The sequence below is a fragment of the Neoarius graeffei genome, chromosome 5, assembly GCF_027579695.1.
Source record: "Neoarius graeffei isolate fNeoGra1 chromosome 5, fNeoGra1.pri, whole genome shotgun sequence".
Lineage (NCBI taxonomy): Eukaryota > Metazoa > Chordata > Actinopteri > Siluriformes > Ariidae > Neoarius > Neoarius graeffei.
The window spans coordinates 67654837-67681268 of record NC_083573.1 but is presented as its reverse complement, the minus strand read 5'-3'; the positions used below and the strand labels follow the sequence as shown (position 1 = coordinate 67681268).

Sequence of the window (26432 nt, the reverse complement as noted above, 5' to 3'; positions counted from 1 at the left end):
GGTTAGTCTCTGTATGGAGTTCCTGTGCATGTTCTCAAAGTGTCCTTGTCAGATCTCCAATTCCACCCACCTCACAAAAACATGCCATGTAGGTAGACTACGGTAGCTACAATCATCCCATTACATGTGGGCATGGTGGCCCTTGATGGACTGGCATCCCCATCCAGCATGTTTTCCCACCTTCTGTCCATTTGTTCCCAGGATAGACTCCAGATTCACTTTGGCCTTGACAAGGATAAAGCATTTACTGAAGTTGAGTGGGTCTGGGAAAACCCATTGGATGTTGCTGTGAATGAATTCTTGCAAATAGACAAAAATTCCCGTTGTCAAAACTTCACCCTGTGAAGCATTTTTCAGGCCATCATACAAATGTTATTTAAAAAAAAAAAACCCTCAAAGGGTAGCATTCCTTCTTTGTTCAGATTACAGCTCTTCAGAGAACTAACTTCATTTAAAAATAAAATACATGTATTATCTGAGAAGCTGTATATAGTCCTTATCAGCATGAAGAGTAGTGCAAAGACCTCCTCCATTTTGAAAAGACAATTTGGTCTTGATAAAATAATAGCCCCGTACCTGCAGTAATGCTTGTTCCTTCCATTCAAATGAGCTGCCAAAATAATTTTATGAACTGACACACTTGCCCTCCTTTCTTCTTGAATGGAAAGTCCAGTTTTAATATTAACTCCAGTGGGGTAGGGGTACCGCAGAAACAGATTGAAGATTATCCTGAGGGCTGGAATATTCCACTAGTCAGATAATGACCTTGAATAAGCTCTGAAAATGCATAAGAGCTAAATCATTTAAACAAGGCATCGCTCATGTGGCATTCAGCTGTGATATGAAAGCCTAGTGCAGTCAAAATTTATGACATTTACATAAAGCCTGCTTGAGGATGTAATTAGCAAATGACACCAAAATGAATGAAACATGCTTCCACGTCCATGTGTAGATCTGATTTACAGAGACACTACACCTACACAAACATCTAATATACTACACCATTTTAGGACAAGAACTAAAGTATGGATTTCCTCAACTCCAATAAACACTTTTTTTTAAATATAAATCCAAACATTTATTACAGGGAAAGAATGAATGTGTGCGTGCGTACAAAATGGAAACACTGCTTGTGAAACAGGCTGGTGTCTCATTTGTTGCTTAGGCCTGATTTCCCAAACGTACTGCAGAGCTGCTCATTGAACATTGTCTCCAGAATGTAATTATGATCACTGTGCTGTAAATATTTGGAGAAACTTTCATGTCTAATGGTGAACAACTTAAACGGATGGCTTGGGGGGAATTTTTCTCATCTAATTATCTGTAGCCGCTTTATCCTGTTCTACAGGGTCGCAGGCAAGCTGGAGCCTATCCCAGCTGACTACGGGCGAAAGGCGGGGTACACCCTGGGCAAGTCGCCAGGTCATCACAGGGCTGAGACACAGACAACCATTCACACTCACATTCACACCTACGGTCAATTTAGAGTCACCAGTTAACCTAACCTGCATGTCTTTGGACTGTGGGGGAAACCAGAGCACCCGGAGGAAACCCACGCGGACACGGGGAGAACATGCAAACTCCACACAGAAAGGCCCTCGCCGGCCACGGGGCTCGGACCTTCTTGCTGTGAGGCAACAGCGCTAACCACTACACCACCGTGCCCCGCCCCTGGGGAAATTTTTAAGTGACAAAAATTTCCAACATACCTCAGGTAAGACATTTCATGTCCAAATTTTGCTTCTTCGGTTTTGTACTCGGAGCTTTGAGCAAATGTAGCTGGTGAAAAATGAAGGCCTAAGATCAATTAAAATCAAGCTGAAGGTACTGAACACTTAATTGAAACAACATTGTTCAACTACATTTAACTGTCTGCATCAACAGCAGAATAAGTCTGTATTTTAGTTTTTCCTCTATTACATTGAATTGCAGGATTCTGAATTGAAAATGGCTGCCACTAGTTAAGTTACACAATGCACATTTGTTGCATGATGTTACAGTAATTAGTGGTGATAAGCTCCTATTGTTTGTTCCAGTTCCAGGGCAAAAAAAAAAAAAAAAAGGCAAAAAAAAAAAAGGCATTCATCTTGGACATTTGGAATTCCCCCCCGAAACAATTATTTTAATAAAATAAACATTTTACATTATTGCCTGCACCCTAAAATTCTCATGAGAACAATCATTTTCCATTCCTGCATGCACATGATGATACCCACCGCCCAATCACGTTAGTAGTACAGCTTTGAGTATCAATCAAAATGTCATTTGTCTAACCTTCAACCAATAATCAGTCTGAAACACAAAAAAGTTCCACTGAGGTACAGGTTTTAAACATGCAGCACTGCTGCCAAAAAACTTAACCATGCTACATATGGCACGTGTGAAATAATCATCTCTACCTGGCGCTTCATATGCTACTGCAATAATTGTTAAATTTAAGATGGATAAAACATGATGCGCTTTGGATGACACTACAAGCTTTCAAAAACTACCATGTTTCCATGACAACCCACAGTTTACCACCCACACCATATTAAATATTGGCTTCAGTCCTTCACTCCATCCCACATACACACCATCTTCCAAAACAGGTTGTTAAGCACAAAATGTTCTCTTATTTACCGAGATGTTCGATTTCCTTTTTTTATTTTTTTTTATTTTACTCTCAGGTAAATGTGTTCTGTTGGAAGGCAAATGTCAGCCCTTTAAAAAAAAAAAAAAAAAGTATATGCCATGTGGTAAGGCCTCTTTCTGTAGTGGCTCAATCTCACACACACATCACAATTATGAGCAAAAGGATGATGCTAATCACTGAATTTGTTTTGAAAGCATAATAAATGGGTTGCATTAATTAATGCAAAAACAATTTTTTTTTAAATGAGGCAAAAGTCCTCATTACTCTCTTTTTTATATATAAATACAAACACACTAAAGCTCCAGGGTCTTCTGTCTGTGTATTATTAACATTGTTCCAACTACAACTGATTTCAATAAAATGTACATCAGATTCTATACATTAAAAGGGAAAATACAGGAAACCAATAAAACTGAAGAGACATGGGGGGGATGACATGTTGAATAAAAATGATGAAAGATACTGGTGGAGGATCGTGTGTGTTGTGTTTTTTTTTTTTTTAAATGTCCAGTGCTGCCTCAAAACGTTAAGAAAGCTTTACTGCTATCTTTTGCTCTTTCTTCATCATTCTCTGTGCTTCTTTCTCCATTTTCTTCCTCTGCTGTTCCATGGCACGCCTCTCCCTCTCTGCCAGCTTCTGCTGTCTGAAATCCACACATCCACAAACAGATGAATGATTAGCTCAAACCACAAATATTAAAGGTCATTTAACTGGAATTATGTTCAAGCCAGATCACACTTCATTCTGCTTCACTACCAAGTACACGAAGACTGAGAAATTAAAAATAAACAGAAGTAAGAAGAGAAGAACGAACAAATCTGAAACACCAATATAAAACCTGTTAATGAGCTACATAAAGACATGCGTGATCTTTTGAATCTGACTGCATCTTATTGCCATCTAGTGGACATGTGATTTTAAATGTACATTGTGTCTTTGTCCAACTGAGTATAGTGAAGCTGAATCATCTGTCTGTGGACAGTGTGTGCGCATCTCTGCCAAACAGTCCCTCTAGCAGAACAGCAGATTTATGAATATGGAAACTGCACATGATTAAAGGTGTACAAATACTGGTCTATACAATCAGTGATGCACTTTAAAACTTTTTTTTTTTTTTAAAGTAAAACACCACTGCATGATTAAATAAGTTGCCAGGAAGTCTGAATTTTGACAAGGTCATTCACAAAGATGGTTGATATGGTGAAGTTTTCTGTATTGAACAATTTATTTATTTAACATTTATGGAAGGTGACTGCATTGACCTCTGAACAGTAACCTGCACCGTCACAGGTACTTTGTAAAAGTAGTCAGCAAGTTTCCTCAAAGACGGAGGACTTTCTGCTTTCCAGTTTCATGTCAGCATGAGCTTTTTTTTTTTTTTTGAAGCCTTATTAGTTTCAACAAAGAAGCTAGTGGGGGAAAAGTCAACAGTTGTAAGAATAATGGCTTCATTAATATTTAAAAAAAAATCCTTGGCAAAAATCACTGTAATATAACAGGAATACAACAAATTGGAATGTGCAAGATATACAAAAATAATCATGTGACGCCGCATAACATTACTATAACACACCGTATATATGCGCTATTTACCAGCTTAAGGTCCGTCCATATGGTGAAATACCGTGACCGAGGTCTTGAAAGTACTGAGCGAGGCCCTCTGGGTCAGTATTCAAGGCCGAGGTCACGATATTTCACCATACGGACCGAGCTTAAGCTGGTAAATAATATTTTTTTCTTTACCAAATTCTAACAGATTCGCCCGTAGTCAGCTGGGATAGGCTCCAGCTTGCCTGCGACCCTGTAGAACAGGATAAAGCGGCTAGAGATAATGAGATGAAATTCTAACAGAAAACGAGAGCGCCCCAAAGGGAAAACCGAGCCGAGCCGCCATTTTGAATCCTCATTCACAGCTGTAATGCAAATGGCTTCTTCCTCGGTATACAAGTGCACTTCCATGGAGGGAAAAAAAATACATTTTGCCACCCATGTAGTCCCCTATTCATACAAATAGGAGTCATTCAGGATTCAGCCATGTTTTTGCTCGGCGTTAGCAACAGTTAGGAGGTTTTTAGCTTTCTCCTGAAATGTTTTATTTTATTTCTTCTTCCTCAGGGTAGTAAAACTCACTTTCGCTGTGAACACTGTCGTTATCGCTATCTATGCTGTAAAATTAATGCTATTCTCCTGAGAAATGCTGGCAAAAATTTATAAGATTTTTGATAATCTTATAAATAAATCTTATAAAAAAGATAAATGTTTGTTGTTGTGAACGAGCGAGTCGCCAGAGGTTCGTAACCAGGGTCCGTAGTAGGATATGGACCCGCTCGCCAGCCAATCAGAGCGCAGGATTTGATGGAAACTGGACCGCGAAAAAAAAAAAAAGTATTTTATTCCTTACATACAGTTTCTGATGCTGGAGTAATACCTTAACACTTCTTCGGCCTCCCAGGAAGCATCAGACTCATCCTCCCAGGCATTAGTGTCCTCCTGCCAGGTTTCCAGATCTCCCAGCTCTGCCTACAGGCCACATGTACAAGTTTCTCAATAAAGCAAACACCAGAAAGCCATGCACACGTGCTGAGTCCTCACACACATCTCATTCACCAAGCGTAGGTGAGTTGTACAGAAGACAGATTTACAGCTCTGCGCAAAAGTCTTAGGCACCTTATTTTGTTTTAGTACAAACTTTGTCAAAGACTTATTTTTGACTTCTACATTACGGAACCAGTACAAAAACACTTCAGATTTCCATACATTAGTTTTCCAGCACAAAATTAAATATTACAGAAAAAGTGTTTGTATGTCAGTAAAGAAAAGCAGCATATTACATAATGGACTACTTTCCAGACAAAAACAAATGAAGGCTACTGGGATTTGCTGCAAAAATAAGAAAAAGTGTGACAGTCAAAGTGTCCAGAAGAACTGCAGCTGATTTTGCAAGATGCTCAGTAAAACCTACAGCTCCTTTCCTTATAAAACTGCACCTGAGCCTGCTTTTGTTGTTGTTGTTGTTTTAAGCAAAGGGTCGTCTCAAACATTGACTTTTTCCCATGCATTCCTGTTTACTGATCTTTTATGGTATTTCTTTAATATATGAGTGATTCCACGCTTATGGGTACTGAAATGGGGACATGAACTTATTCACCTAAAACCATTTCTTTTTTTACCATCAGGTCACAAAACGTAATCTTTAATGAATGATATGTTAAAAGATAACTAATTTTCTGAGATGTAATAAAAACATATTTATATGCCAAAGTCAAGCCTATGAGTTCCAAAATGATGTCTGTTACATTACTTCTGTTACGATTGTCCATCTCGCGTCTGTTACAAATTAATTACAATCTAGCTATATACCATGTTAATCTTATTGAAAGAATGTGTATGTTTATTCTACTACACGTTTATTAATTATATTTGCTAAAACATCACCTTCCTATGTTTCAAAAAGTAATTCTACATTGTTAAAATTGAGAATATATATGTCCACAACACTTCTGTTACGTTCTGACTTTGGCATATAAATATATGTTTTTATTACATCTCAGAAAATTAAAGTTATCTTTTAACATATCATTCATTAAAGATTACATGTTTTGTGACCTGATGGTAAAAAAAAGAGATGGTTTTAGGTGAATTTTTAAAAATAAGTTCATGTCCCCATTTCAGTACCCATAAGCGTGGAATCACTCATATAAATTTCATTTCAAGGCACATTTGCTCTCCAGCATTTCATTGCATGCTCCAAAGCCTTTTGCACAATACTATATAAGGTGCAGTATAGCACAGCATAAATTATTACAAATGTTTCATACCTTGTCTGAATTAGATCATTAGACATTAGATCACTAGCTTTTATCAGAATGAGTCTGTAACACTGGATCTTTTGCTTCATATTTATAGACAAGTTAATGAGTGTGTATATCTGTGTGTTCAAAAATGCACCCATTCAGAGTACTTGCTTTTAAAGACGCCAAGGCAAATTTCACCGAGTGCAAGATTTATTTTCACACAATCATTTCAAATTACAATTTGGTTTCATTTAAATCATCCCATGTTGTATGGAAACGAACCTATTATTTTAGCACATGTACAGATATGAATACATCTATTGCAGCAACCCTGAATGGACGTAATGTTTGAAATGTGTGCGTGTGCACAAGTGTCTTGACCACATGGAAAGAAAAATATTCTACACAGACAGGAGAGCAGCACTCACTGAAGGCTGGATAAAGGCCATATCCTGAGTGGCTGCCAGTCTGCTGGAGAAACCCGTAGCTGTATCAGGGAGAGAGAAATTCAAAGGCTCCCTTTTCTTCAAGACAATCTAACAAGAGGTGAAGATTAGAGGGAACATGGATTAAGTTAAGTTAATCGGTGAACTCTACTGACATTTCTGTAGACAAAATGAGGAAAAAAAAAAGGCATTCCAAACAAGTATGAACCAACCTTTTGTGTTTTCCTGATAGTAGGAGCCATGTCTTTAAAATAATCTGGCTCTTCATCCTCCACTTGATTCTGCTGGGATGGAACAGCTCCATTCCCTCCTTCGATCTTTATACTCGTAGGAGCGTCTTCATCCCAGGAACTCCACTCCTCAATCTCTGGCTAAATAGGAACAGCACGGGTTATATAAACAAAGGTAAGTAAGCCTACTAAGCTGTATCCACTTAACGAACGCTACAGTGTTAAATAAAGATTATCAAATTGGGGATAATCTGATGCTCCTGAGCTGCTGCCAGTTGATCTGTCAATCCTGTAAGAGTAATTCATAGCACTGCGTCAGGGGTGTCGGGGTGTAATTAGTGGAAAAGCTGTACAGGTAGTACACATCTTACACCAGCTTTGATATGTACAATGCCATCAAACCCTAATTTTGGGCATGAAAGTAGTCCAACTACACAAGCTCACAGCTCTTCACAGAAGAGATCTGTATCTTTACCCAGTTGTAAACTTGTTTCAGCTACAGAGATAACGATAGTCAAGTAGTGAATACCATTTGTGGTTGGTGCATTTCTATCATTGAGTGCGGTGATAATGCCATCACTGTGTTTTACAGATTAGTCTGTGAAACACAGTGATGGCATTATAACCGCACTCAATGATAGAAATGCACCAACCACAAATGGTATTCACTACTTGACTATCGTTATCTCTGTAGCTGAAACAAGTTTACAACTGGGTAAAGATACAGATCTCTTCTGTGAAGAGCTGTGAGCTTGTGTAGTTGGACTACTTTCATGCCCAAAACATTTTTCTGATTTTGGTTCTGTACATTACCACAATGAATTGTGAACAAAACAATTCAGATGCAGTTGAAGTTCAGACTTTCAGCTTTAATTCAGTGGGTTGAACAAAATGATTGCATAAAAATGTGAGGAACTAAAGCATTTTTTAAACACAATCCCTTCATTTCAGGGGCTCAAAAGTAATTGGACAAATTAAATAATTGTAAATAAAATGTTCATTTCTAATACTTGGTTGAAAACCCTTTGTTGGCAATGACTGCCTGAAGTCTTGAACTCATGGACATCACCAGACGCTGTGTTTCCTCCTTTTTAATGCTCTGCCAGGCCTTTACTGCAGCGGTTTTCAGTTGCTGTTTGTTTGTGGGCCTTTCTGTCTGAAGTTTAGTCTTTAACAAGTGAAATGCATGCTCAATTGGGTTGAGATCAGGTGACTGACTTGGCCATTCAAGAACATTCCACTTCTTTGCTTTAATAAACTCCTGGGTTGCTTTGGCTTTATGTTTTGGGTCATTGTCCATCTGTATTATGAAACGCCGACCAATCAGTTTGGCTGGATTTGAGCACACAGTACGTCTCTGAATACCTCAGAATTCATCCGGCTGCTTCTGTCCTGTGTCACATCATCAATAAACACTAGTGACCCAGTGCCACTGGCAGCCATGCATGCCCAAGCCATCACACTGCCTCCGCCGTGTTTTACAGATGATGTGGTATGCAGATCATGAGCTGTACCACGCCTTCGCCATACTTTTTTCTTTCCATCATTCTGGTAGAGGTTGATCTTGGTTTCATCTGTCCAAAGAATGTTCTTCCAGAACTGTGCTGGCTTTTTTAGATTTTTTTTTTAGCAAAGTCCAATCTAGCCTTTTTAATCTTGAGGCTTATGAGTGGCTTGCACCGTGCAGTGAACCCTCTGTATTTACTTTCACGCAGTCTTCTCTTTATGGTAGATTTGGATATTGATACGCCAACCTCCTGGAGAGTGTTGTTCACTTGGTTGGCTGTTGTGAAGGGGTTTCTCTTCACCATGGAAATTATTCTGCAATCATCCACTACTGTTGTCTTCTGTGAGTGTCCAGGTCTTTTTGCATTGATGAGTTCACCAGTGCTTTCTTTCTTTGTCAGGATGTACCAAACTGTAGATTTTGCCACTCCTAATATTGTAGCAATTTCTCGGATGGGTTTTTTCTGTTTTCGCAGCTTAAGGATGGCTTGTTTCACCTGCATGGCAAGCTCCTTTGACCGCATGTTTTCTTCACAGCAAAATCTTCCAAATGCAAGCACCACACCTCCAATCAACTCCAGGCCTTTTATCTGCTTAACTGAGGAATGACATAACGAAGGAATTGCCCACACCTGCCCATGAAATAGCCTTTGGAGTCAATTGTCCAATTACTTTTGGTCCCTTTAAAAACAGGGTGGCACATGTTAAAGAGCTGAAACTCCTAAACCCTTCATCCAATTTTAATGTGGATACCCTCAAATGAAAGCTGAAAGTCTGGACTTTATGTCCATGTCCATTATATAACTATAACTTGAATAGGTTTCAGTAAACAGGTAAAAAAAACAAAATTTGTGTCAGTGTCCAAATATATATGGACCTAACTGTATATACTGATGTTCAATGTTTAAAAAAAAAAAAAAAAAAAAAAGGTTAAGAAATTCACTTATTGAGCAGAACACAACATACGCAAATCTCACACACACACACTAACCTGTTTGGGTACAGAGGAAAAATCAACTGTCGTCGGGAGAGTGATCTGATCTCCACTTCGCTTGCGTGATCTCCCAGTTCTAATAACAAGATAAGAACTACTGTAAATTACGAGACTCATGAAAGGGTTAAACATTGCTTAAAGCTAGACGGCCTTTTGAGTTCATAAAATCAGTGAAATTTAGTTCTCTCTGAAATTTGGTCATTGCGATACATGTTCATTTCTGTAATATCTCAAAAATATCAGGCCATTCTGTGGCTGGGGAGTTATTTAATTTGAGGGGATTCCTGAGCAAATAATGTGCATGAAATCGCTTGCTTTGCGCAGTCAAGCAGACAGAGGAAGTCCGTGTGCGCATGTGCAGATTTACCTTTTTTCTTCTTCAAGTTTTACGGCAGCTGGCATCCACAGTGTTGCATTACTGCCATCTACAGGTTTACCTTGACCGTGCACTGACAGTTACATCATTCTGTCACTAAACGAACAGCTGATCACACCGAGGTGCTCGCTGAGCGCCGATATTTATTAGTTTGGTCCTGTGTTTCCTTTCCTTCGCAACATAACGTCTTTTCTTCTCGCTTTCCGTTACTGTAGTCAGTCTTTCACGTTTCATTCGCACTCTCACATCCTCCATTTTTCTCTCCTATTTCAAATTTGTATCCCACAATGCCTTGCGCAAACAGGGAAAGCTCACCACATGATGCATGACGTAGTATCTTGAATTGGGTCATGGTGAAGCAGGAAAAAAAAAAAATGGAGAATTTAGGGCCACATGGCTCCAAATTCATTAACTATTCTATTTAAAAAAGTAATAAAAAAGCACCCCAATAAAATTGGAAGTCTGTGATTCAAATTCAGTAGCTTTCGGTCCACATTTTCTGACTTGAATTCAAGTAAACGTCTGGGGACTGAGGAGACAAGTTGCTCAAGTTTAGGGATAGGAATGTTAACCCATTCTTGTCTAATGTAGGATTCTAGTTGCTCAACTGTCTTGGGTCTTTTCTGTCGTATCTTCCGTTTTACGATGCGCCAAATGTTTTCTATGGGTGAAAGATCTGGACTGCAGGCTGGCCAGTTCAGTACCCGGACCCTTCTTCTACGCAGCCATGATGCTGTAATTGATGCAGTACGTGGTTTGGCATTGTCATGTTGGAAAATGCAAGGTCTTCCCTGAAAGAGACGTCGTCTGGATGGGAGCCTATGCTGCTCTAGAACCTGGACATACCTTTCAGCATTGATGGTGTCTTTCCAGATGTGCAAGCTGCCCATGTCACATGCACTAATGCAACCCCATACCATCAGAGATGCAGGCTTCTGAACTGAGCGCTGATAACTTGGGTCATCCTTCTCCTCTTTAGTCCGAATGACACGGTGTCCCTGATTTCCATAAAGAACTTCAAATTTTGATTCGTCTGACCACAGAACAGTTTTCCACTTTACCACAGTCCATTTTAAATGAGCCTTGGCCCAGAGAAGACGTCTGCGCTTCTGGATCACGTTTAGATACGGCTTCTTCTTTGAACTATAGAGTTTTAGCTGGCAACGGCGGATGGCACGGTGAATTGTGTTCACAGATAATGTTCTCTGGAAATATTCCTGAGCCCATTTTGTGATTTCCAATACAGAAGCATGCCTGTATGTGATGCAGTGCCGTCTAAGGGCCCGAAGATCACGGGCACCCAGTATGGTTTTCCCGCCTTGACCCTTACGCACAGAGATTCTTCCAGATTCTCTGAATCTTTTGATGATATTATGCACTGTAGATGATGATACGTTCAAACTCTTTGCAATTTTACACTGTCGAACTCCTTTCTGATCTTGCTCCACTATTTGTCGGCGCAGAATTAGGGGGATTGGTGATCCTCTTCACATCTTTACTTCTGAGAGACGCTGCCACTTCAAGATGCTCTTTTTATACCCAGTCATGTTAATGACCTATTGCCAATTGACCTAATGAGTTGCAGTTTGGTCCTCCAGCTGTTCCTTTTTTGCACCTTTAACTTTTCCAGCCTCTTATTGCCCCTATCCCAACTTTGAGATGTGTTGTTGTCATGAAATTTCAAATGAGCCAATATTTGGCATGAAATTTCAAAATGTCTCACTTTCGACATTTGATATGTTGTCTATGTTCTATTGTGAATACAATATCAGTTTTTGAGATTTGTAAATTATTGCATTCCGTTTTTATTTACAATTTGTACTTTGTCCCAACTTTTTTGGAATCTGGGTTGTAAAATAATCACTTAATTGTGTGTTACGGTCTGACTTGCATTTCACATTGTCTTTAAAATTCAGAAACTTGGTCCTCCCGTGTCTGTGTGGTCTTCCTCCTTGTTCTCCAGTTTCCCTACACTTCCCAAAAATACCAATAGGTTGACTATGATCAGTTTTTCCATACAATATTCAACGTGCAAAGATGTAGCACATTTATAGAAAAGCCGAGGAGGGTGTGAATGAGTGAATAATAGGGTTATTTCCCCTGAATGTAGTGGTGTGTCATGGACTACTATGTAGTCCCACTTTACCCCCCAGTGCAAAAACAGCTGTAGTTACACTCAAATATAAAATATATTTAGTATGACAAAATATCAAAGTAACAGAGCATACACAACATGGCATTAGAAGTACTTTTAAAGATGTTTATAATGGGATGCAGCAATACCATTTTTTTCCCCTGCTTGAGTACAAGTTAGTGTGTTCGATACTCAAATAACCTACATAGTATTAAATCAGCCAGTAGCATCATGAGACATCATTTAGCTCTGCTTATGGTTCCCAAGTTTAAATATTAGACATAAAAAGCACACATGCACACTTAAACCACTAGCTGATTTTAAATAACTGCATTAGCGAGCTACATTAGTTACCTTAGACTGAATAGGGTTGCAGTTGAAAAGAGCATCTCCCCCCCGCCAAAAATATGCTTCTGTACAGCTATAAGTAAAATACGTTTCCCTTGTAGTTAATGATTGATACAAGCAGATCGTCAAAAATACAACATACTTAGTGAGCGCTGTGATTTTTTCCCCCTCATGTTTAGAAACAACTCTAGATTTTTCTCCCTGAACCAGTGTTTGCTGCAGTGTTGATTGCTGCCGTGTGCTGCTAGAAATAAACTCATGTTGAATTTAAGAATTTTTACCAGGTTATTTGTGTTGTAATTCATGATATTTTCACAAAGCCCACTTTGCAATCTGTTTTGGGTTTGTCAGCAATCATTAAAGGTCATAGGCAATGGTCGGAGGTGAAACGTAGAATATCAACTTTGTCTAGAAGAACGACCCAAAAAGCAAATTCAATCTTCCTGGTGTCTAATTTGCACCCTACAATTGAATAAAACAGTTAAAATATACTGTTTTGCCCAATTTCCAAAGGTTTGTTTACATCTCACTTGTGCGCACTTTCACCGCCAGGGGACCGTCGTCATGACGTCATTTAAGCCAAACAGACTGGGAGCAGCTCTGTGTTTACTTGCAAACTGAGCACATGTGTACGGACTTTGGTCGTGAGAGGTTGTGTAAAATGTCTGAAAGCGATAGCGATTTTGAAGTAGGAACTCTCCAAATTAAATATCGAGAGGTGAAACCATACATGTATGAACCTATGGTCGCTGTAAAGCAATCGGTGAATGTGGCTCACTGGTTTGACCGTGCGGCCTCGGAATCGGACAGCGACTCGGCCGACTCTGATCGCGGTGACCCTGTACCTCAACAAGACTCGCGCCCAAACGATTTACCCTGGTAGTTATGATAAATTCCTACTTTCGTCGTAATACTAAATAAGAGCCCTTTTGAAGAATAATTAAACCGCCCTCCCTAGTGGATATAGGTAACGATTACTGGACAGTGCGCCGGTAGGCCACATTAGCCTGCCATCCGCGGCATTATACTATTTATAGCCTCCTCTGAGCGAGGAAATATCCCTTTGTCTCATTTCCACAATGATTGTACAGGATCCCTCAGGATTCTTGACTTGTCAATTGCAAGCAAAAGTAAAAATATTTACCTCCAATTAGGGCTGCTCGATATTGGAAAAAAATCAATGTCACGATTTTTTGCAGTAAATATTGATATCGCGATTTTTAAAACGATATTTATACACCTTTTTTTAAAGCCCCGATCATCAACACCCAAGGCACCGGGCCACATTTTTATAGTACAGGCCTCATAGGCTACCTGTCAACCCTTCCCGTTGTACCCTGAAACACCTTTTACTTAAACCATTTACTGTGCAAGTGCGTACTTTGCATAGGTCCTATAACCTGCACAAGGCTCACGTTCTCCTCACTCAACATTTCCGATCACAGAGGATGGAGCCAGCGCTGGTATTACCAGTGATTACTGCGTAACGTCCACACTGGCTCGTAGCCAGCCAAGGATAAAATCTCTCTCTCACACACACACTACAACGTAAGCTTGTGTGTTGTTAAGACACCAACATTAAACACGCACAATATAGAGACAAGTCCTTAAGAATTAACATACATGAAAATAGCTCAGCGGCATGTAAACATTCCCTGAAAGACTTTCAGTGAAAGTGTAGGTGGCACTGTGGCTAGATGCTACGTGAAATGGCACAAGGCAAACACCATGCTTCGCTCAGTCAACAGACAAAATCCACGAACCCAGTAGTCCTCCTACTACTGTGGGTTAGTGTTCTGTGGCCAAAAACACCCCATGCACAGTCATTCCAAAACATCCCCACTAGTTGCAGGTTATGTCTCAAATACAGATATGCGTTGTGGATTAAGCGATCTATTTTCAAGCATCAGGCTTCTCTTCCTTCATCTTCCAAATGTGGACTCCGCTATCTTTTTGGCATGTCAGCATTGAAATACCATTTGCAGAGATATTTCACTCGCCATTAAGAAAAGTAAAAGCAACACATGATTAGGGCTACATGATTAGCAGGGGGACACCATTTTAAGCGCACGGAATTTTAAAAACAATGTAATTACATCGGAGTCCGTCTACATCGCGCAATAAACCCATCCTTAGCAGAACCTACTTCAAAGCATGATGCTAGCTGCAGATGCACAAGTCAAAATCAAATGAACCCAAGTAAACATGCCGCGGCGGGCAACATTAATAACCAAATTGCCTTACCTTAAAACGCTGCCTTGACCACAGGACGACTCGCAATTATTCCACTTAAATCCACACGGTTTAACACATCTAACACAGCTAGCAAGCTGGATATGTGCTAATATTGTTGTGCTTGTTTTCTTCCGTAGATGCCATTTTTTACATTACCCAGTCCCACATCCAAAAATATGACGTAAATATATGTTAATTGTATTATTATAACTATTAGCAAGCAAATCAAACAACATATTAACAACGTTTTTTGGATTTTTCCAAGTGTTTCATCGTGAACCACTTTATGGCTTACTCTTATGTGACTGAATAGATTGGAGGTGTTGCCAAGAGGAGCAGAAACAACCTTACCGCAAATCCGGCACATTGCTCGTTTCTGCTCCTCGTCGGCCTCCTCAAAGCCAAAATGGTCCCATATCACCGAAGTTTTCCTCCCTTTTTTGTCAACAAGCTGAGGACGTTTCCCCTCATCTCCCATCTTGCGCGCCCTTGCAATCTTCTCTTCAGCGGGAATGGTGACTGAGGAGAGCGTGAGAAACTCCAGACTTTTTCCTCAGCATAGCTAGTTCTGACGTCCATGACGTATCACCCGCCACATTTTACTTAACCCCTTCGCTGCCACGCCGAACCATTGTGCAGCCTTCAATGGCTCGTGTTGAGGAGAATGTATTTCCTGACTGTGCACGTCCCTTTCGACAAATGACAAAAAATCGTTTCATATCGATATTATGAATTTTGATATCGTTTGACACCAATATCGATATCGTGATAAAAATATGATATATTGCACAGCTCTACCTCCAATCTTCTCCTTTTTGCTTGAGCGTTGCTGCTCAGTTTCTTCTTTGACTGCTTGATTTTGTTTCACGCGCACAACCCACTCGCTCCACCTCTCCTCTTCCGGAAAAAGCCAACCCTCTGGCTTCATGCACACAATCCACTCTCTCTACCTTGTCTCCTCTTCCTTCACACGCACAATCCACTCTCTCCGCCTCATCTCCTCTTCTGGAAAAAGCCAACCCTCTGGCTTCAAGCGCACAATCCACTCTCTCTGCCTCGTCTACTTTTTCGGAAAAAGCCAATCCTCTCGCTCCGCCTCTTCTCCTCTTCCAGAAAAAGCCAATCCACTCTCTCTGTCTCTTCTCCTCTCTCAGAAAAGGTAAAAACTTCTTCCTGAACCAGTCCCATTGTTATAGTTCACTGCACAGCAATAAGGCATGGGGTTTTTCTTTGGAAATTCCTGAACGCACATCTGCACTCAAACCGAATGGCAATGTAAGTAAACGGAAGTGGACTCAACTCAAGCGGTTTGTTTGGCTTAAATGACGTCACGCGCCGAGTGGTCACGAAAATAGCCGAACAGAAATCCGCCACGAGCCGCGCTAACTTATTTTAATTATTACTTATTAACAATACTTCTTGGGACCAGAAGAAAATTACAGAGGGTTTAACATATAAAGTTTCAAATGTGCATAAAATTAAAACCATTGCCTATGAGCTTTAATCGTGAAATATATCCAGATCACTGCCCTTTCATGTTGACTGTTAGCATAGCAATGTTCAGTGGACTCACGTCACAGGGTATCACCTGGTTTCAGATGATCACATCGTAGCTTTTTTTTTTTTTTTTAAATGAGTACAATCAGACTGATCCCACCACCAGTCAGGCTTGTAGTACTCAAGTCCAGGACTCAGACTCTAGTCCGACTCGTGCCCGAATTTTAAGGACTCGTGACTCGACTTGCACTCGAGCATTAACTGCATTCCGACTTGTAAATTGGAGACGAGGACTGTTTTTTTTCTTTATTTTTTGTAACATGCCATAATAATTTGCTACAAGATGTATCTACGTTCATTTTTGTACTAATTTTGTGCAAGAGCGTCACACCTGTGCACGTACATCAGATAAACTCTCGGGCACGCTCTGGACAGTGCGCACGCCAAGCAGACCCTCATACGCTGTAAACGAGTCGCACCTGCACAGGATTAAGGCACAAACAGCATGCCTACAGAAAAACTGAACACATACTTACTTTGCGAAGTATTGAGTTGCGTTGCCGACACATTACAGAGCCTTATTTCCTTGTTTGGTTTCCTGATCCCACCTCTCGCCTTTGATTCTACCGAGTCTATAATAGCCTGTTTGTGCCTCGCTCGACCTATTACCTGTTTTACGATTTTGCCTGCCGTTCTGGATTGTTTACCTGTTTTCACTTGTATTAATAAACACACCTTCTGTACTTGTATCCGTCTCCCAACCATCTCTGACAGAACACGTCACACTTTCTGACAAAGAGAAGTACAGTCACCTGTTAATACGTAATGTTCAGGAACAAACTAATGTTAATGGCGCTAAAACAGCCCGTCTAATGGTGCAGTTGGATTCTTGTTCTCGGACTTGACTCAAAATTTTTTTTTTAAATGACTTGGACTTGAACACTGGGGACTCGAGGTTTAGTGACTCGACTACAACACTGCCACCAGTCTAGATGCGTCCCTTTATAAGTCCTTTTACAAGAACTTCAAAAAAAAAAAGTCAGCAAGAGGCATTTTAGATACACTATATGGCTGATCATTTGTGGACACCTGACCATCACACCTGTATCTTGTTGAACCTCCCATTCCATATTTAGTCCCCATTTGCTGGTGTATTAACCTCCACTCTTCTGGGAAGACTTTCCTCCAGATTTTAGAGCATGACTGTAACCTTGCCCATTTAGCCACCAAAGCATTACTGAGGTTGGTTGAGGAGGCCTGGTGTGCAGCCTAGTGCTGGAATGATGCGTTGACGCAATCAATTACATCAATTATGTAAAGACATCAATTTGTAAGGAATGCGTTGTAATGTATACCGTCGTCCCCAATTATCGCAGCTCCTGCTCCCAGGCATGCTGAAAATAAGACTTGATCCCAAAAAACCCAGACCTGATCAGCCAATACATGGGAATACTTTCAACAGAAACGTAATAAAATGCTGTTCTGTACGCTTTGTAAAACTGAAATGGCGCAGCACATCTGTGATACACGAATACCTCAAAAGAAAGCATGGGGCTCTCCAACCTCAAAACAACAAGATAGAAGCTGAAATATTTATTACAGCGAGTTGTGTCTGATTGTTGGTTGGTATCAGTGCCTGGGAGTCATTGTTGTGTCCTTATCTGTGGTGTTTTAGACAAGAACTCAACAAAGACTCTCTAGAGCAGATGCTAATAACTAGTAGAGTAACGCCACCTTCAAGTGGATTTGCATGTTCTAAGCAGTTTGTGTGTGCATATAGACCTATAAAACTAATAGCAACCTACGTTCTTTAAAGAGGACCTTAAGTCATTTTTGAACTTGCTTTATTTCTTAATTAACGTGTTATTTAATTATGTTTTTTGGTTTTAGTAACCTTATATCATGACTCATATTGGCAACTAATTGCAATTAAATATCAGGGATGAGAGTGGGTCCTGATGAAAAAAAGCAGAAAATCTGTAATAAGGGGGATCCGGGGGGGAATTTTTTTTCAAAATGAGACCTTACACACCCCATTTCCTGCAATCTGAGCTGTAGTTAATTAAAACACCTGATGCCTATTTTAATACTTATTGAAATAAAAACTCTTATATAGAACAATATGTATCAAAATCAATGTGTGTATTGCATGAATTCAAAATAATATCTACATTTTATGGGGACTGGTTATTATTCATTGTCATCACTTGTTTTTCTAAAAAAAAAAAAAATGTCGATTAAAATTCATAGTTATTTACTTGCTTTAATTAATATTTCATATTGAAATTAATAATTCAAATTCATATATTCAATATATTGAATTAAATAAAAACATATCTTATGGAAACTGACCTTTTCCTAATGTCCACATTACTTATATATGATTTCTTCACAATGTCTATTTAAACATTAAAAGTTATATAGTTATCAACACCGTCAGCTATAATTCAATGTATTGAATCAAACAAATGCATATTTCATGGGGATTGTCTTTATCTTATTGTCCACACCACTTGTACGTTTTCTTCAAAAGGAATGTCTCTATTTACACTTTTTACAGTTAAAAGTTATTTACAGTTCCCAGTTATTTTTGAAACAAATTTTCATTTGATCATTTAGAATTCTTCTTCAGCTTTTTGGCCAAAACCAAAAGCTTAGGCGCGCAAAAAAAAAAAAAAAAAAAAAGTGTGTTTCTCCAGTTACCCGACCGACCCTAAACTTTTTTTTTTCGTTTTTTTCCCAGTCGCGACTTTTACATATAACCCAACCGCGTGAACCGGAAGTTTTTGTCACTCACTGCGAAAATCAGGGCTTTCCACAAGCGCCGGCTGCCGGCCATACAGCCGACTACACAATTAAGTCCAGCCGGCTACTTTAATGACTTATTTTTGTAGCCCACAGGCTCTAAATATTAATTTTCGATTTTAATAAAATTAAATGTTTATCTAACGGACTGACAATAATGTCAAACTGAACCGCACTCATTTAAGTTGTGATTCGCGCTGTTTGTACCGATAATAACCACAAATTCCCCGCCGACTTCGTTGATCGGGGAGAGTAACTCATCCGCGGCCCCGACATGCGGTGTGCGCGCGCACTCGGCGGAGGCAGTAGTGTGTCGGGGCCGTCGGAGGGGACAGAAGCAGAGAGAACGCTATTTTGTCTTTCACCTAGAGACATGATTCAAACTTTAAAACGGAGACAAAATTCTCCTGTGTGGATCTGGCATTCAACTTTTTTGCTAGGTTGTATACTTTTTGATCAGTCACAGATCAAACACCATGAGCAAATCTGGAGAAATTCAGGCTTTATAATGGGTGTCTATGGCGTTACACACCAGTGCAACTCAGGAGTTTAGAGTGTAGGCAGCCTGAAAAAAAAAGCGCTCTAACTTTCTCATTTAAACTGTTTTCTCAGCCACAATTTTCACTCTACACACACTATTTTCTCAAAAGTTGTAGTCACACATTGTGTGAATCAAGACAAGTGTATCCCTGAGCGATAGGATTTACAGTTTTTGAATGAGAAGCCTGAAAGTAAGGAGAGGACAGCCGCGCTCTCCCATAGACTCACATTATAAACGTGGCAGCGCTTTTACTGCAAAATCAGAAAAGTCACTTGTTTTTAACTTGCTCTAGTGTCCACATTTTTTACACTAGGGACAAAAAATTACATTAATGTGTTCATGGGAGCCTTGTAGCACTCAATGTGAAAGAATTTTGTGAATAGCTCCTTTCGTTTCCGTGTAAATCAGCGTTGTTCGAGGAGAGGGAACTCTGAGAAAAAGCGCTCTTTGCTTGTTATATTGTGTCTTTTCCCTGCACCGTTACCAAGGCGACGAGCTCCACTCAGGGAGCAGAGAGGGGCGGGGCTGCTCTCTCTCTCCCTCATGGTGTATTGAGCTGTTATATTTACACAAAAATTCATGTTAAAAGGTGTCTCATGCTGCATCAGATTCATCAGAAGGTGGTAACTCAGGTGACCTGCAAAGAAATTCATTATCTCATTCATCTCATTATCTCTAGCCGCTTTATCCTTCTACAGGGTCGCAGGCAAGCTGGAGCCTATCCCAGCTGACTATGGGCGAAAGGCGGGGTACACCCTGGACAAGTCGCCAGGTCATCACAGGGCTGACACATAGACACAGACAACCATTCACACTCACATTCACACCTACGGTCAATTTAGAGTCACCAGTTAACCTAACCTGCATGTCTTTGGACTGTGGGGGAAACCGGAGCACCCGGAGGAAACCCACGCGGACACGGGGAGAACATGCAGAAATTCATTATATTTTGTGAAATTATTCCTGTCTAAATATAGGTTATGGCAGCCATATTGATAAAATTTTTAAAAAAAAATGCCTGCCTACCGACCCTAGTTTTGAAATCTACGTAACCGGAAACACTTTTTTTTTTGGCCTTATCAGTCCTCTTTTTTTTTCTTTCATTAGCCAGCGCCTCCTGTGTTTTTACATGCTCTAACCTGGCTCTCTTCTGCTCTCTCTCACACTCCTCTCTTGCTTTCCTTTTGCTTTGCCAAACTTGTTTTTTATACCAGCATCAATTTCACGTACCTTCGCTTCATCTCGTTTGTCAATAGTATTCGGCATCTTGAGAAAACACGCCGATTAGAGGAAAGTATTTTTGATATGCAGCTCACGAACATGTGTAAGTTTTGATAAAAGAAAGCAGATGTGGGTGTGTTTGTAAAAACTGTTTTGATTGGCTATTATGGTCTCAACATCGATGTTTTGACCAATAACAATGTAGATAACACGAATTTTACATCACATTCAACGAGATTAAACGAGACTAAAGATGGCGACTTACAAATAATGTGTAAACATCGTTGGAGTTAATAAAGTTTGAACAGCATGAAGGAACATACCCCAACCCCCCGAAATTAATTTAAAAAAAATAATTATTCAACAGATTTGGCATAATGTAAAAAGCTCGTTTTTTACTCAGAAAAAGCGGAAATCCGCCAAAAAGCGGAAAACTCTTATCCCTGTATTATACTTATCAGGGTATTCGGTTTTTAGCCATGTTGAATGTAGTTCGTTTGGTCCACGGCAGGGGTCGCTTATCCACACGATCTACACGAGACTTGTGCGAGACTTCGAAACGTGACGTGTCAGCGCCGCCATTTTGAAAACTGTTTTCCAAACGAAATATTGCACAAAAGCGAGTTTAAATGACAATTACTGCCTACTTTTTTCAAACTTTCCTGATTGCCATCAAAACAAACAAAACTTCCGGCTTGATTACATCAGCATTCAAAAGAGGGCGCGCGTGTCTTTTGACAACGTTGGCAGATGTTGGTTGCTTTGATTTCCGCTGTACGTTTTACTTCCGTCCTACGATGTCTCGCACAGGTCTCAACGAATCTCGTTTACGGCCATTGCTTTGACATATGGACTGATTACATAGCATATTTCAAATGCTCATAACTTGCTAAAGCAGTGACAAAATAGCTATCAAAAATGCATTCCTATATTTAATAAAATGAGAAATAGAATTTTGATAATCAAAAAAATTTTTTGCCTTCAGTTCTCCTTTAAAAGTTATGCTGCAAGTCAGAGTAAGTAACCGTTTACAGATAAATAATACATGTCCATTTTGGATCACAGCACCAGCCACTGAAGTAAACAATATCTATGGTAATCAATTGCATGGTATAATTATTTTTAAAAAAAAACCTACACCTTTCCTAATTAGACCTACATTGCTGAAGTGTCATTAGTTAAAAGTTAAAGTTTGAAGTGGTTCCTTCATTCATTGAGTTCCTGTTGAAACGCGTCACTTTTTTTCCCCTCGTTGAAAGATTAGACAGAAGTTAGGATTAATTGGTTAATCAGAAAATAATCAATAGATTATGTGGAAAAATAACTGCTGGACTAAATTGACTAATCAAATAAAAATCGATAGGTTCATTTTTTAAAAAAATAATTAAAAAAAATAGTTAGTTGCAGCCTTAGTGCAGTCAGCATTCCAGTTCATCCCAAAGAATTCAGCAGGGTTGAGGTCAGGGCTCTGTACAGGCCACTCAAGTTCTTCCACTCCAACCTTGGTACACGTCTTTACAGACCTTGCTTTGTGCACAGGGGCCTTGTCATCCTTGAACACGTTTGGGCCCCTTAGCTCCAGTGAAGGGAAATCTTAAAAATTTGAGCATTCTGAACAATTGTGTGCTTCCAACTTTGTACTAACGTTATGCAGAAGGCCCTCACATGGGTGTAATGATCAGGTGTCGACATACTTTTGGCCTTATAGCATACATCTATATAAACTGCATAGCAATATTGCTAGGCAGCATGGTGGTGTAGTGGTTAGCACTGTCGCCTCACAACAAGAAGGTCTGGGTTCGAGCCCCGTGGCCGGCAAGGGCCTTTCTGTGTGGAGTTTGCATGTTCTCCCCGTGTCCGCATGGGTTTCCTCCGGGTGCTCCGGTTTCCCCCACAGTCCAAAGACATGCAGGTTAGGTTAACTGGCGACTCTAAATTGACCGTAGGTGTGAATGTGAGTGCAAATGGTTGTCTATTGGCCCTTTTTCACTACCCTTTTTCAGCTCACTTCAGCCCGACACGGCTCGCGTTTCGACTATCTAAGAACAGCACGACTCAGCTCGCTTCAGCCCTGCTCAGCCCCCAAAACTCACACGGTTTTGGAGTAGGGCTGAAGCGAGCCAAACCGAGCTGAGTGGGGCTAGGGGCGTGAGCAGACACTCCCCTGTGCACTGATTGGTGAGGAGGCGTGTCCTCACACGCCCACACACGCCCCGCGAGCATGCTGGGATCTGTAAACACCATAAACCCGGAAGAAGGAGAATTACGAGAATTTCTGAAGCCTTATGCGCCTCGCCTCATCTATACGCTCTTGCCAGTATCTGTTGGCATTGTCGGTGACAACAAGCCACAGCACCAAGACCAGCAACACTAACGACTCCATGTCCTCCATGTTTATTGTTTACTCTCCGGGTTGTGAGACTACTGCTTAAAAGGTCACTGATGTCACTGTTTGCGCCGCCTAACAACATCACCTGACGTCCACCCACTTTCGCCAACTCCACCCAATGTGTCCACCCACTTCCAGCCAGCACGGTTCAGCGCGGTTGTAGTCGAAATGCAACTCCAACAGCCCCACTCAGCTCGACTCAGCCCAACTCAGCACGGCACGGCTCAGCCCAACTCAGCCGCGTTGGTAGTGGAAAAGCGGCATATGTGTCAGCCCTGTGATGACCTGGCGACTTGCCTGTAATCAGCTGGGATAGGCTCCAGCTTGCCTGCGACCCTGTAGAACAGGATAAAGCGGCTAGAGATAATGAGATGAGATGAGCAATATTGCTAATGGTTATGTCTGATGTGTTTTCTTTGAGGAATAACGCGTGTTAGGAACAGTGTGTGTGATTATCAGTGTTGGCGTGAAGGTCAGTGCAGCAGTAGAGGGGATGGTTGTGCGCAAGTTGGGTTTCTCATCCACATGCATTTCCCAGCAGTATAAACCTGGAGCTTAGTGCTTTACCCCACACTGTGCTCTATAACCTTCCATCAGGACACATTAGCAGTACTCTACATCTCCGTGAAATCACCCCACAGCTTAGCATTCCGCTTCATATAAAATATCGGATAATTACCACAAGGTGTGTTAAAAGAGGAAAAGCACGAATCTCAGGACTGTGATCGAAACTCCTGATCTAACATCTGAGCAAACAGGAAGTAAACAGGAAGCAGATCACCCAGGTTGTTAAGCCAAATGACAGCACAGCTGTATCACACACACACACGGTTTAAATATGCAGATTAGCTTTCACACTCGATGAGGAAGCTACAAACAGAAGCAGAAAAGATTTGACGAAAACAGCAGCATCTCTAGAAACATTAGAAAAGGCACAGCTGGACCGGGACTCACCTGCATATGAGCCTTTTAAAGAATGACAGGATGGATGCTATGCATGTGCAGATCTTGAACAGACGAAACTGAGTCACGGTCATGCTGATAGCAGGGTCTGAAACGCGGACACAAGAGAAACAAACACTTTCAATCATACCACAAAACCTGTCGAGCTGCAGCGAGCTCCTGGGCGACCTTGCAAAAGAATAACTACAGCTTTTCAGAAATCATTCACTCACTCACTCATTCATTCATTCATAATAATAAACTACAAAAACCCTCAGTAACAGCGGTGTCAGTGCTTGTAGCGTTGCATGCAAGAACAGGTTGTGAAAAGATAACAACTTAGCACAGTTAGCAACTTAGCCGAGCCGTCCAGCTATGCTAATTTTACACTAAAGCATCATTACACACGGGGATAAACTACAAAACTATTCAATATACATGACAACTTGTCTTTAAAGACAACCTCGCAAATCTTGTAGCGTCAATTCAGGCACTTGTGACACAGCTACCTAGCTTAGCTTAGATTAGCTTAGCTAAACTAGCTTAGCCTACGTGTATTACTCACCAGGCAGATATCCGAGGATCTCTCAGTGGATGCATAGCATTAGCTAGCAAGATGCTGAAAGCGAGCCACAACGTCTCTACTGATTAAACAACTAAATTAAGCTAATTTAACTCAAAGCCGAATTATTTACTTTAACAAACACCAAGAAGCATTTTTAGTCCTAACTGTTAAACAGGGCGGTTTGCTCAGAAGGCCACTGTATCCCTTTAGCACTGAACACTACACACATTATTATGGTATGGCTTCATTACCACATCTCTCTCTCTCTCTGAGACACACACAGTGCATCCGTTTGAACGTTCACTGATCTTCATACAATCTACTGCAACCGGATATGTTAAAAAAAAAAAAGCAATTCAACTTCCGGCGGAAGTGATTTGAAGATCAGTGATTCTGGACAACGCCCCAACCAGCTGTATGCACCAATGAGTGTCTGCGCCATTGAGGTCAATAGCACAGGAAAGTTCTACCCAGAAACACATTCACACTACGTTCAGACTGCAACCTGAAACCACCCATATCCGATTTGTTTTGAAATCCGATTTTTTTTGTTAGGCCGTTCACATTACCAATTATATGAGACTTGTAAGCGATCTCCAATATGAACGGAAAACAACCCAAAAGTGTCCCGCATGCGCAAATTGACACGTAATAAGCACATCTACGTAATACGTAAACAAAAAACAAAGCGCACTCTTCAAGTTTAATGATTTTTTTGTTTTGTTTTGTTTAATTATCTGGTTAGTGTTAAAGTGTGAGGTCTCGTGTGTGTTTTTGGCTACGTTCACACTGCAGGCTGAAGTGACTCAAATCCGATCTTTTCGCCCATATGTGACCTGTATCCGATCTTTTATTGACAATATGAACGACACAGATCCGATTTTTTCAAATCCGACCCAGGCCGTTTGGATATGTGGTCCTAATTCCGATTCCTATCCGCTCTTTTCATATGCGACTTCAGTCTGAACCGCCAGGTCGCATTCATCCGACTTACACGTCATCAACAAGCCACAAACGTCACTATTCTGCGCTGAAGTAGGCGGCGGGTCTCTCAAAAAAAGTTACAACAACATGGCGCATATGACATCAATGCGAGGGACGCTTCGGGCTGTGAAGGTTCTGAATCTTCTCAATGGAAGGACGCAGAGGTTAGGGAGCTGATTTCCATTTGGGGGGATGCAGCTATTCAAGCTAGATTGGATGGGTCATACCGCAACCGGGCGGTTTTACTTCCGTAAACACTGGCCATGCTCACTGCGTGTGATGTCGTCGTATCCTGCAATGCGCATGCGGAACACTTTTAGGTCGCTTTTCGTTCATACTGAGGATCACATACAAGTCAATATATTTGTTAATGTGAACGACCTCACAAAAAAATCGGATTTCACAAAAAAATCGGAATTGAGCCTTAAGCCTTGCAGTGTGAACGTAGCGTTTGTTTCTGAACTGAAATGAAAACGTGTAGCCTGGTAACGAGGGTTGACTCCTAAATGTCTCTCTAATTTCTATATAAGTGCACTACATGTTACTAGGAAGTAATGGATTTTTAAACTCTATATAGTGCACTCGAGCTTCAGTAGGCAGTCATTTGGGATACGGCCGCTGTATTACCAAACTCTTAATTCAGGCTTAATAATTTGCACATATTTATTTCGTCATATTAATAAACTTCTTCTACATTTTTATAAATATTTATTTAGATTGTTTATAGCCAGCTGAATTCTGCAACTTCTCTCAGCGCTGGCTCAAGGTGCAGAAACACCAGTGCAGTTT

At 40.6% G+C, this 26432-nt stretch overlaps 1 protein-coding gene across 1 annotated transcript; it reads right to left on the bottom strand.

The window, feature by feature from the left end:
• Positions 1 to 2629: 2629 nt before the first annotated feature.
• Positions 2630 to 24951, bottom strand: ebag9 (estrogen receptor binding site associated antigen 9). Its single transcript, XM_060922284.1, has 7 exons — positions 24660 to 24951; positions 24107 to 24203; positions 9604 to 9682; positions 7089 to 7247; positions 6859 to 6966; positions 5065 to 5156; positions 2630 to 3279 (listed from the first exon to the last, which is right to left on the bottom strand). The coding sequence occupies exons 2-7, from the start codon at positions 24187 to 24189 to the stop codon at positions 3162 to 3164; spliced, it is 639 nt and encodes a 212-aa protein (XP_060778267.1). The 5' UTR covers positions 24190 to 24203; positions 24660 to 24951; the 3' UTR covers positions 2630 to 3161.
• Between the last annotated feature and the right edge of the window lie 1481 nt (positions 24952 to 26432).